The sequence below is a fragment of the Felis catus genome, chromosome D2 (genome assembly GCF_018350175.1).
Source record: "Felis catus isolate Fca126 chromosome D2, F.catus_Fca126_mat1.0, whole genome shotgun sequence".
Taxonomy (NCBI): domain Eukaryota; kingdom Metazoa; phylum Chordata; class Mammalia; order Carnivora; family Felidae; genus Felis; species Felis catus.
This window is the reverse complement of record NC_058378.1, coordinates 45,951,880-45,964,193: the sequence shown is the minus strand read 5'-3', so window position 1 is coordinate 45,964,193 and position 12,314 is coordinate 45,951,880. Positions and strand designations below refer to the sequence as shown.

At 38.7% G+C, this 12,314-nt stretch overlaps 1 protein-coding gene across 19 annotated transcripts in view; it reads left to right on the top strand.

The window, feature by feature from the left end:
- The window catches only part of PTPN20 (protein tyrosine phosphatase non-receptor type 20), a 111,967-nt gene that overhangs the window by 96,578 nt on the left and 3,075 nt on the right, over positions 1 to 12,314 (top strand). For 16 of the 19 annotated variants that reach the window (XM_045040271.1, XM_045040269.1, XM_045040274.1 and 13 more), the window contains 3 exons: positions 407 to 762; positions 4,741 to 4,956; positions 11,444 to 11,506. In XM_045040271.1, the coding sequence (XP_044896206.1) occupies positions 407 to 762; positions 4,741 to 4,956; positions 11,444 to 11,506 (635 nt within the window). The remainder of the gene's footprint in view (positions 1 to 406; positions 763 to 4,740; positions 4,957 to 11,443; positions 11,507 to 12,314) is intronic. The other 3 variants (XM_045040281.1, XM_019813465.3, XM_045040282.1) reach the window with 1 other exon arrangement.

Sequence of the window (12,314 nt, the reverse complement as noted above, 5' to 3'; positions counted from 1 at the left end):
TGGGCTTGCAGCTTGTCTGGATTTATAGAGAATGGCATTCCCTTGCCACCTCAGAGGGCTCCTTCGTGGCTGCATTCAGTTCAAAGGAGTTAGGTAATTCCCTTGGCCTAATCATACCTGTGCCATATCTAACAGAAATCTCTCAAAGTGTCTGGATTCCGATGGCAGCCTTCTCTATTTAGTAGAAACAGATGAAAACAAAAAACACTCATTGTGTATTTTGTAGGTCATGCCACTGTGTTTGGGGGAGGGAAGAACTTAAATGCATGGACTCCCATAACTCTTGAAATGACACTCTTATGCCATCTTCTCTACTTGTCAAAGAGATGAATGAATTTACCAGTGTGAAATACTTTCATGAATCCAGGGTGTATTGTATCTCCTACTTTTTCTGTTTATCTACCAGATATTTCTGTTTTTATGATAGATGATTCAACACGTGTTCCTCTTGGAGAAAACAAAGACTACATCAATGCTAGTTATATTAGAATAATGAATTCTGGAGAAGAGTATTTTTATATTGCTGCTCAAGGACCACTGCCAAGTACCACAGATGACTTCTGGCAAATGGTTTTAGAAAATAACTCTAATGTTATTGTCATGATAACCAAAGAGATAGAAGGTGGAGTTGTCAAATGCCACCATTACTGGCCCATTTCTATGAAGAAGCCTTTGGAATTGAAAAACTGTCGTGTCTTCATGGAGAACTACCAGATACTTCAATGTTTCATCATCCGAATATTTCAAGTTGTGAGGAAGTCTGTAAGTTTTAAAAAAAATCAGTATTAGATGTATATTTCATTAGATAAGCCACATATCAGGAGGAGAAGTTAGGATTAGGTTGTGTTACAGACTGGGGGTACTTTTTTGAGTAACTTGTTTTTACTGCTCCCTGGTGCTAGAAACCAAGACACCAAACTCTGACTGGAGAGATGAAAAACCTAAACAGGGAAGATAGGACAGGGAGCATCAGTTTTGGAAGTTGCCTAATCCTGGGATGCACTTTGGCTGCTCCTGCCTAGTGTGACATATGTATTGAGTGTTTCAGGTATATTGCTAACCACTGTGCCAGGCACTATCACTATCTTACCAAGTAGTGGAGATTCGGGTATCCTTACTGATACTCCTAGTTACTGTGGTCTGTGGTAATCCTGAGATCTGTATGGAATGCTTTGGGGCCTGGAAGGGAAATACTTAGGTTTACTTAGGGCTCGGGGGAAGGTTTACTGGAGGAGGGAACATCTGGATTGAGAACTACCCAAACAAGAAAGATGTAAATAAGGAGTCGGTAATCAAGATATGAAATGCGGTGTGTATGGAGAAATGTAAGTAGTTAAGTTTTTAGGGAATGTAAAAGTTTAACAGTTTAACTCAGGGAAAAGTGAAAGGTGAGATGAGGCTCTAGAAGGTAAGCAGGGACCAGTCATAACATGAAGTATCTTGGAGTTTGGCTAAGGAGCACAAACTTTATTATGAAGATAATTGGGAGACATTGAAGAATTTTAGTCAGAAAGTATCATGATCAAGCAGGGCAGGTGGCATGGAGATGAAAAGCAGAGACTTTGGTGTTTTTCATATAAAATTGGCAGACTTATATGTGATTTATGACTTATAAGTGACAGAAGGAGTGGTCAGAAGTTAAGTTATCCAATACAGAAGCCATATGTGGCGATTTAAGCTTAAATTCAAATCATTAAAATTTATATGAAACAACAAATTCAATATTTCACTTGCAACAGCTGCATTTCTAATGTTTAGTCCACATGTTACTAATGGCTGCCATATTGGGTCACACAGATTTAGAAAATTTGCATCATTGTAGAAAGTTCTAGCGGGAAGTGTTGATCTAGAATAACTCATAGATTTCTTGCTTTCATAGAATCAAAAGATACAAAAGGAATGGTTTATAGGAGCATTGGTATAAGTGGATTTGATTAGCAGGAAAGTGATACATGTGTTCAACAGGAATGAAAGAGATGGGAGTTAAACAGGAAGCGTGACAAGAGGATCAAAGAAGTTGATTGGAGTCCAAACAATGACTAGGAAAAGGGTTGCTGGAGATGATGATGAACTAGTAAATTTTCAGTAGCAATAAAATGTGCATCTATGAAATTATTTCCTTCCCAGCAGCCTAACTATGAGATTCCTGAACACAGGTTAAGGGGCTGACCCAGGGTGAGGTGTTGTCCACTATGTGTGGTAAAATTCAAAAGATGAAAGGAGTTAACAGTTTGGTAAGAGAATGATTCAGATAATCAGCCATGAAGTCTAAACTTAGGGAGACAAATGGAATCAGGAGCAGGTCAACTAGGAGTAGATGGAGGGCATAAAGGACAGGAGAGCTCCATTTGGTCACATTGTTGGAGGGAAGATTTTTGATACTGGACATGATTATAGGTGATAATAAGTTCAAGGAGTGACCATCACTGTGAGGACCAGAAGAAACAAGTGGTCTCCTCTACAAGAGAGAAATACAAACGCTGTGAGGTTAGAGTGTCTATTGGGCTGTAGAGACCCTGGATTTGCCCTAGATGATGTCAGAGTCTGTGGCAAAGAGAAGGTCAGGATTTTTGGTGAACGTAGCAAATTGACCAGAGGCTAAAGCCACTGGGTAATAGCAATGAGAAGATAAAGCTAAGAGGTATGAAACTCAAAAGGAAGAGGGGTATTTACACAAGAAGGAATGATGAATTGGAAATAGGAGTGGGCAGCAAGGAGTATGCAACTTGATCTCTATGCTCTGTGGGACCTGGAGAATGGGAGAATAGGTGGCCTCGGTGAGGGGGCTGCAGAGAGTGAAGGGCTGTGGGAGGCAAGGAAAGAAATGGACGAAGCATTAAGGGAAATGATGAAGGTTTCAAAAAGTTTACGGTGGGATGGGGCACCTGAGTACGAAGGGAGAAGTTGATGAGATACAGGAGTAGGGTGAGAGGGAAAAGTGAGGAGGATTGGAGCATAGTTGTGACCAGGGAGGCCAAGAATGATGGCTGACACTGATGGATAACTTGCTGGCTGTGTGCTAGGCACTGTGCTTGGTCTGTGCACTAAGGTTGAGGGGATTCGCTTCAACCCTCACTCCCCTAATACTTGTGGATTCCCTCCTGTTGTAACCAGGTGTTGTGCCAGGCACTGGAGACAGAAAACACACACACACATTATCAGCTCATAGAACACTTATGGTCTAGTGGGGAAGGAAGTTCCAAAACACACACACACATTATCAGCTCATAGAACACTTATGGTCTAGTGGGGAAGGAAGTTCCAAAATGATGTGTGAGGTACATTTTGTGGCAGGGGAAAGCCAGTATGCTTAGAGAGTATAGGCAGGTGAAAGGCACAGAGGAATTATCTGTCTGCAAGAACTCAAATGCTTGGGTCCAAGCAGTGGTGGCCTTTGAGCTGAGGCCCACAGGCTCCAGAACCATGGCGTTCGTGTTTGAAGAATCTGCATCACGGTTTCTGTCTAAGTGATTAGGTCAGGAAAGTGGTGAAGTCCACCTTTGTGCAGATTCTTAGCGGTCAACAGTGGCAGGAGAGATTTAACTCCTGACATATGTGGTAAAGCTATCCTCACTTCGGTGCCTTCACAAGATTTTCAGTATTGTTTTCATCATTCAATTTCACGTACCGATGATTTAAACCTGAGTTTTCTATTTGGGACTTAGGAAAACTTATTTCTATTTGGAACTCAGGAAAAAGGGCTGCATTAGGGAAAAGCAAGGGAGGAGTAAGAAACCCATCCTGAGTTTCCCCGCAGGGGTGCCCAGAGAAGCAAAATGAGGGGCTTGACACTGGGAAAGCGCCATCCTTTTGGAAAGGATAATGGGTCAACTCGAAGTGTTTAATAGTCGACCCTGAGGAGAGTTTCATGCCTGTGCTGCCAGAGGGTTCAGCATAAGGGTGGGGGCACGGCCCACTTGCCTGGTCACCACCTACCCTGTCCTCATCACCAGAAGAGATTGGTGCACCCCTGGTCAAGCAACTTTGCAGCACCCAGCTGTTTTCATTAAATTTTGTATCATAAACATTCAAGCTAACATAGAATGCTTTTCCTAATGTGTTAGCCCATTCTTGGTTTTTGGATTCTGGGTTTTTCTGCACAACCATGGTCCAGAAGAAAGATGGTTGATTTGAATTCAGGAAGCCTACATTATAGTCCAAGCTCTAGACGTGGGAGATTTCTGACCTAGCATACATCTCTCCATTACCCTGATCCTTACGGTTTCATCTGTAAAATGGGGATAAAACAGTACCTACCTCCCAGAGTTGATGTGAGGATTAAATGAAAGAGTGCATGTGAAGTCTCTAGCATAGTACCTGGCGCGTCATCAGTGCTTAATTCTTTTTTAAAAATTATTTATTTATTTATTTATTTAGAAAGAGGGTGCGTGCACTCACGCAAAGTGGGGGAGGGGCAGAGAAAATTTCAAGCAGGCTCCACACTGCCAGCAGGGAGCCTGATGTGGGGCTCGAACTCACTAATCATGAGATCATGACCTGATCCAAAATCAAGAGTCAGGTGCTCAACCAACTGAGCCACCCAGGTACCCCCAAAAGTGCTTATTAATTCATGCTACCTATTGGTATTCTTATTTGCATTACTGTATGACCATAGAGCCATTATTATTATCATTATTATTATTATTATTATATTGGAAATGGAATTGAGATCCTTAACACAAGAAGTTGATAAATCTCTCTCTTCCCCTTCTTTCTCCTCCCTGTCTCCTCTCTCAACAGACAGGAACTAGTCACTTTATAAAACACTTGCAGTTCACCAACTGGCCAGACCATGGCACTCCTGCCCCAGTAGATGGCTTCATAAAGTATGTACGTTATGTGAGGAAGAGCCACCTTACAGGACCTGTCCTTGTTCACTGCAGTGCTGGTGTGGGCCGGACGGGGGTGTTCCTCTGTGTGGATGTTGTGTTCTGTGCCATCGAAAAGAACTTTCCAGTAAGTGACATTAAACAGATAACTTGATGCTATTAGTAAACACTCTACTACTTTTAACAGCCTTCTAGTACCTGAAGACTATGATTTGGCCCTCAAGAGAACTCAGTCAAGAGAAGGCATGTGAACTTTGGGTACCTGCTTCTCAATCAAGTGGTGCAGATTCTGGGAGGGGGTTGTGATGATTAAAGTACATAATGCAAATGAGTGGCATGGAGCATTGTTGGGAACACAGCAGGTGCACAATGATTGCAAGTTCATGTCTCTTTGCTTTTCCTCTGCCCACACATACAGCTTTTAAAATCCTGTTAAATAATGTCAGTGAAGTATGCCTGTTTTTAATGAACAGAAAATACATGCACATGAGCACGTTGGAAAAAATGTAGACTTCAGAGTTTTAATGAGCGGTCCCTAGCTTTGACTGCCAGTTTTGCCTCACACTTGAGATTTTGGTGACTTTGTGCAAATTGTGCATCTTCTCTGAAACCCAGTTTTTTCATATGTGAAATAAGGATAATAATATTGCTGGGTTTGGGTCAATCATTGACAATTCATTGCTTTCCTCTAAATTTGGAACCAGCTGAGAGATAGACACAAGAATTAGACACATACTGATTATACTATTACCTTTACTCTTGATTAAATTGATTAGGGAATGTGACCTTAGATTTGTGGCCAGAAAGACTGACTCACTGAATTGTTTTCCTGCACTGCAGGAGTGCGAAGGGGAAGACACCTGTTTATTAGCAGGCACAGGGGCAGGAGTGACTCTTACCCGGGGCACAAGGAATGTGAAAAGCCACACCTCAATCCTGAGAAAACAGGCTGCCGGGCATTTGCCGGGCGAGGCAAATTTTGTGTTAGGTTGTTGTCACAACAGTCCAGTCTCTGCTCTCTTGGGCCTTCTGCACTTAAACCCTAACAGTGCCAGACTCTCTCCGGGGGCAGCGGAATGGCTACTTTGGTTCCAGAACTCATTATCCTCAAGCTATATTATGTGGGAGGGTTGGAAAATGGTCTCTCCCGGTAGCTCCTTGGAGGACAGAGGAAATTACTTTTTGTCAGAAACCTGAGCCAGTATCTCCCGGCCTTTCACTGTGTCTGAGCTATAGCCCCTTCCTTGAACTAATCACCGTGGGAGATACTGGGCTATGTAGGCCGGTCAGGACTACTCCAGGCCATAAGACTGAGAGTGAGAAGAGGGATGGTTTTCCAGAGCAAACTCAGTGAATGAATATAAACTGGTGAGTCCCGCCGGTGTGCTAAAAAATGCTGAAAATTTTAGTAGTGTAAGTCCGATATTACCCATTCCCATAACTAATGTTGTTTGAGCCTTTTAGCAGAAAATGTTAGTATAATTTTCTTTTATATATTCCCCATCATAGTTTCTTAAAAAATTTGTTTATATTTGTCCTTATTTTATATTCCTTGTAGAAACTATAAAAACTGTAAATATTATATTTCATGTTTCTAAGGAGCACAGTTTTCTCCCACCTTATACCTTCTTTAAACTCAGAATGTGTCTTATAATAAGCCATCTGTCAGTTTAATTGACAGTGTTTTTCTTAGTGGTACATAAAATAATGATGCATTTTACAATTAAGGATGCTTAGATTTGATGGAGTAATTCAAAAATAAAAAATACATCCATTGTTTCTTTATTGGCTTCCCACAGAACCTTGAACTGTCAAATGTTCTTACCGATACCCTTTCTACTCTTTTCAGAAATTTTGTCCCCCAGACCTACTCAGAGTGTGGTCTTGGACCAGCACCAATCTGTGGATGTTTATTATCTACCATAAGATACATTCCTAGAAATTGAGAGTGAACGTTTAGAAACTTTCAGAGCAGTTTGATGTATTGCTGTGACATCCAAGAACATGACCAGTGGATGGGTCTTCTTGAACAGAGTATAGACCAGTTTGTGTGTTGTGGAACTCACATGGGGAGTCTTACACGCAGCAAGCTACATACCAGCTCTGTGAAGTGGACATTTGCGACCTGAGACATTTTAAGATTATCTGATCAATTATAACTCAGATATGAAAATAGAATATGTAACCATTTCTTTCTTTTTTGTTTGTTATTTCTATAGCCATTTTCATTTTTAACCACGCCTGCTTAAAAATTCTTAAAATATTGGGAACACACTGCCTCTTTTCTTTCAGAAACTCTGAGACTGCTCTGTAGTTTGAACGGTCTCAATAGACCTTTCTCTTCTAACAGTCTTTAGGGTACAATAACAGTTGTTCATTACTGGTTACCGTATTATCACATAATGATGTGAATAATCCAAAATTTAGCACATTAGCCTTTACATAATTAAAATTATTTACACAACTATGCACACTGTCAAGTTTATCTGGCAGAGTTGGGCTTGTTTGTTTTGTGTAACAAGACTCTAGATGAAGCAGTGTGATATTTATTTATTTATTTATTTATTTATTTTGATGGGGGGGGAAGGGGCCCTCAAGAGAGAGGGAGAGAGAGAGAGTCCCAAGCAGGCTTTGCACTTTCGGTGTGGAGCCCTACCCTGGGCTGAAACTCATGAATTGTGAGATCATGATCTGAGCCTAAACCAAGAGCCAGATGCTCAGCCAACTGAGCCACCCAGGCACCCCAAAGTCCATAATCCATTTTGAGTTAAGTTTTGTATAAATGTGAGATTTAAGTCAAGGTTTACATATGTTTTCTTTCTTCCTTTTTTCTTTCTTTCTTTCTTTCTTTCTTTCTTTCTTTCTTTCTTTCTTTCTCCTATAGATGTCCAATTTTCTAGGACCATTTGTTGAAAAAGCTATTCTTCTTCCACCAAATTGCTTCTGCACCTTTGTCAAAACCATTGGGCACGTTTGTATGGGCCTATTTCTGTCTCTGTATTCGGTTCCATTGATCCATCTGTCTATCCTTTTACCAATATCACACTATAGATTCCTGTAGCTATATAGTAAGGTAGAGTAATTCCTTTATTCTTTTTCAAAATTGTTTTAACTTTTATAGGGTCTGTGCTTTCCTATATAAATTTTCTAACTAGCCTGTCTATATCTATAGAAAAAAAGCTTACAGGGATTTTGATAGGAATTGCTTTAAATCTATAGATCACTTTGGAGAGAACTGACATCTTTGCTATGTTGAATACTCCAAGCCATGAACATGGTATGTCTCTCCATTTATTTAGGTCTTCTTTGATTTCTCTCATCAGCATTTTGTCATTTTGGGCATATAGATCCTATATGTGATTTATTAGATTTATCCTATTTCATTTTCTTTGGAGCAATTGTAAATGGTGTTGTGTTTTTATGATCAGCTTTTACATGTTCATAGTTTATATGTAAAAATGTGATTGATTTTTGTGTGTTGATCTTGTATGCTCTGATTTTATTGAACTCACTATTTCTAAGAGTTTTTTTTTTTGTTCTGTTTTGTTCTGTTTTTAGATTCCTTGGGATTTTCTACATAGGCAATCATTCTAGTTGCCAATTGGGACACATTTATCTCTTCTTTTCCTATCTGTATGCCTCTTATTTCTTTCTCTGGCCTAATTCAGCTATCTAGAGCTTTAAGTATTGGGTTGAATACAGGTGGTGAGAACAAACATTTTTAGGGGCCAAGTAAATTAAAATGATTCATTTTGTGAAAGACCCTGTGAAGAGAATGATAAGCTACAGACTTAGAGAAACTGTTTGCAAATCACATATCTAACAAACATACCTAAATATCTATTTAGAATATATAAAGCATACTCAAAACTTTAATAGTAAAGAACAAAAAACAAACAAAAAAAAGCAACCCAGTTAGCAAATGGGTAAAAGACATGAACAAACATTTCACCAAAGAGGATAAAAAGATGACAGATTACCATGTAAATAGATTTTGGGCTTCATTAGCTTTTAGGGAAATGAAATTAAAACCATGATGAAATAGCACTAGGCATGTATGAGAAAGACTAATATAAAAAAATAGTGATACCTCCAAATGCTGGTGAAGAGTTGAAGACACTGGATTAATTATTTGTTGCTTGTGGGAATGTAAAATGGTATACCCACTCTAGAAAATAGTTTTATAATTTCTTTAAAACAAAAGCAAAACTAAACTAAACTTACTATACAGTATCAGCAGTAGCACTCTTAGGTGTTTATCCCAGAGAAATGAAAACTTACAATTACTCAAAAACCTGTATGTAAATGTTCATAGCAGATTTATTCATAATAAACAAAAACTGGAATCAACCTAGATGTCCTTCAGTAAGCTGATGATTAAACAAACTGGTATATATCCATTTCATTTATTTTTTTTTAATGGAATACTATTAAGAGATAAAAAGGAGTGAACTGTTGATATACAGTAAAACCTTGGATTACGAATAACTTGTCCTGCAAGTGTTCCACAAGATGAGCAAAGATTTATAACTAATTTTAACTTGATAAATGAGTGATATCTTGCAATAAGAATAATATGTGACACTGAATGTTACATGATCATAACTGAGCCAATGATTCCTCTCTTTCTCTCTCTCACTGTGAGATTTTGGGTGATTGTCTCCCATGCTCGGATGCTTGGTTTCAGGCCACAGTGTTTGACAGAAATTGGTGATTTTTCAGAATGTTGGAAGGTACCCACAACTGGCAACCCACAACGGTGTATTTTTTGCCACTTAAAACACCTATGGACAGTCCTTTGCTTTTCCATACAAGAGTAAGCTTAGGAATGCTTTGCTTCATTCTAGGTCAGGCTGCCTGCAGATATTGACCCTTTTTCTCTGCTGCCTTACTGCCAGTTACATTAAATACAGTATTTGACAAGAGTTTATTAATACTATACTGTAGTCACCATCTGTTAGTGACAATGAAAATCATCCTACACAATAACCCTCCTCTCTCTTGTCTCCCTCACACCAGCCACAAAGGTTTTCAAAGGTAAGTGCAGGCTAATTTGTTTATTTTTCTTTATATTTTGTATTTCCTTTATTATTTTATGTGATAACACAGTACTGTAATCATTTTTATATGAATATTTTTGGGTCGTGGAACAAATCATCTGAGTTTCCATTATTTCTTATGGGGCAATTCACCTTGATATACAAGTGCTTTGGATTACAAGCATGTTTCCAGAATGACTATTGCTCGCAAACCAAGGTTTTACTGTACACAATTTATAAGGATCTCAAGGCAACTATACTGAATGAAAAAAAACCCTAAAAAAGTTAGGTATTACATGATTCCATTCATACAATCCTCTTGAAATAACAAAACAGTAGAGATGGATAACAGATGACTGGTTGCCAAGAGTTAGGGACTGGGTTGGGTGAGTAGTTCTAATGGATAACATGAGAAAGTCTTATGGTGGAACAGTTATGTATCTGGATTGTGGTTGCAGTTATCTGAGTCTTCACATGTGATAACATTGCACAAAATCACACACACACATATGTACACAAATTCACAAATGATTGCAGATAAAACTTGCAAAATCTGAATAATGATCAAAATATGATCCATGGATCATACCAATGTCAATTTCCTGGCTTTGATATTATACTATAATTATGTAGGATGGCATAATTGGGGGAAATTGGGTTTAGGGTACATAGGATTTCCATGTATATTTTTGCAACCTATTGTACATCTGTAATTATTTCAATATACAAATTTTTAAAGGTTCAATTAAAATTTTAAATTATTATAAAAACGAAAAGTTATAAAAATCAAGGAATGGTTACATTTTCTCTGATTTTTATATAATTTGGGGTTATAGTTAACAAACCTTAAAATTTCATGTGTCTATGTGGTCTTGCTGGACATGACTGGTCCTCAGCTTGCACCACTTGTGACTCTCCAGGCAAGTTCAGCAACACTTGAGCTGGTCTAGGTCTGTTCCACTGGTGATCCTCCTTGATGCTGCGCCACTGTCAGATTGCCATAAGAGTTTCTAAACACTTACTACCAGTTTATGGACTCATCTCACTGTGGATTAGTAACAGCCCCTTGCAGACCTGCACCAGCTCAGTGACCACAGTGGGTAGGCTGGTCTCCATGCACAGGTGCAGAATCTGGTATTGGGCCAACTGTTGTTCAGGGTCTCCATTTGAGTTGAGAGGGCTCTTTAGATGAGAAACAGCTGTGTTACTAATGTGGCCAGAAAAAGTATTCTATGCTCAGACTTTTCCAGAATTACAGTCCTGCTTTAAGATTTCCCTTTGGAGAACAGAAAAGTAGACACAGGGGCAAATTTGTTGTTATTTCTTTTGGAGAGCATTTCTTATTATAAATGATTGCTTCCTGCTTTTTCCAGGAAACCTTTTAAACTAAAGTCTTCCTTATCCATTAGACTAACTTAAAAATAGTGCCTTTTCTTATAGTTGAAAATGAGACCTTTCTGGTTATATCTTGACATCTTTTTTACGGGAAGAATTTATGGAGTACTTATTTGGCAATCCGTGGGTTTGTATTTTCCCCCATGTGAATAATACAAAATCACTGTCATCCTGTTGCAGTTCAACATCAAGAATATAGTGGCCCAAATGAGAGAACAGCGTTCTGGCATGATTCAAACAAAGGTAAGCCCTCACTACATAAATTCTAATAAGAAGAGTAAAGAATATAAAGATTAACATGTTTAGCATGTTACAATTTGTAAATCTCTTCTACTTACATGATGTCATTGAATTCTCACTGTTTGAGGTAGACCTTAATTTTTCTCTGATATTACTGATGAAGTACTTCACGTTCAGAGTAATGAAGTCTGTTCTGTGAGGTCATTCATATAGCACATGGGGGAGCCAGGAGGGAAACTGAAGTCTCCTGATGCCCAAACACATGACTTGTCCATAATGCCATGTTATTTAAATAGCATATCTGAAGTTATTTATAAGTTTCTGGATAGCAGCTGGGGGATATTTACTCGTCACTAAATTATCAAAGTCATTGGTCTGTCATAAAAAGATAGCGTTTATGTTACAGACCAGTTATTAATCATTGGGAAGGAGAATTGAGAGAAAGCCTGGATGATGAAAACAAGCAGGTACACCTAAATCTTTAGGTTGACCTGTTTTTAAGCCAATGCTGAATGATAGATGAAGCATTTTATGTGAACTAAGGTTGCCTGAGAGACCTGAGGCTACACCTAAAAAATTTTTAAGCATAGGTTTATCCAGGGCAATATAAGGAGATTGAGACTGAGGGTCAGTTTCCCCTGTGTTCGGTTAAGCCTTGAGTTAACTAACTCTAGACCAAGCACTATAGTATGATCATTTTTCTTACTGATATTTAAAGAATATATACATAAAGAAGTTCTTGGTTAGATGTTTGCTCTTTTTGGGAACTTACCTTTATGGTTGAAAATTACAACTATGTTCTCTGAAAGTG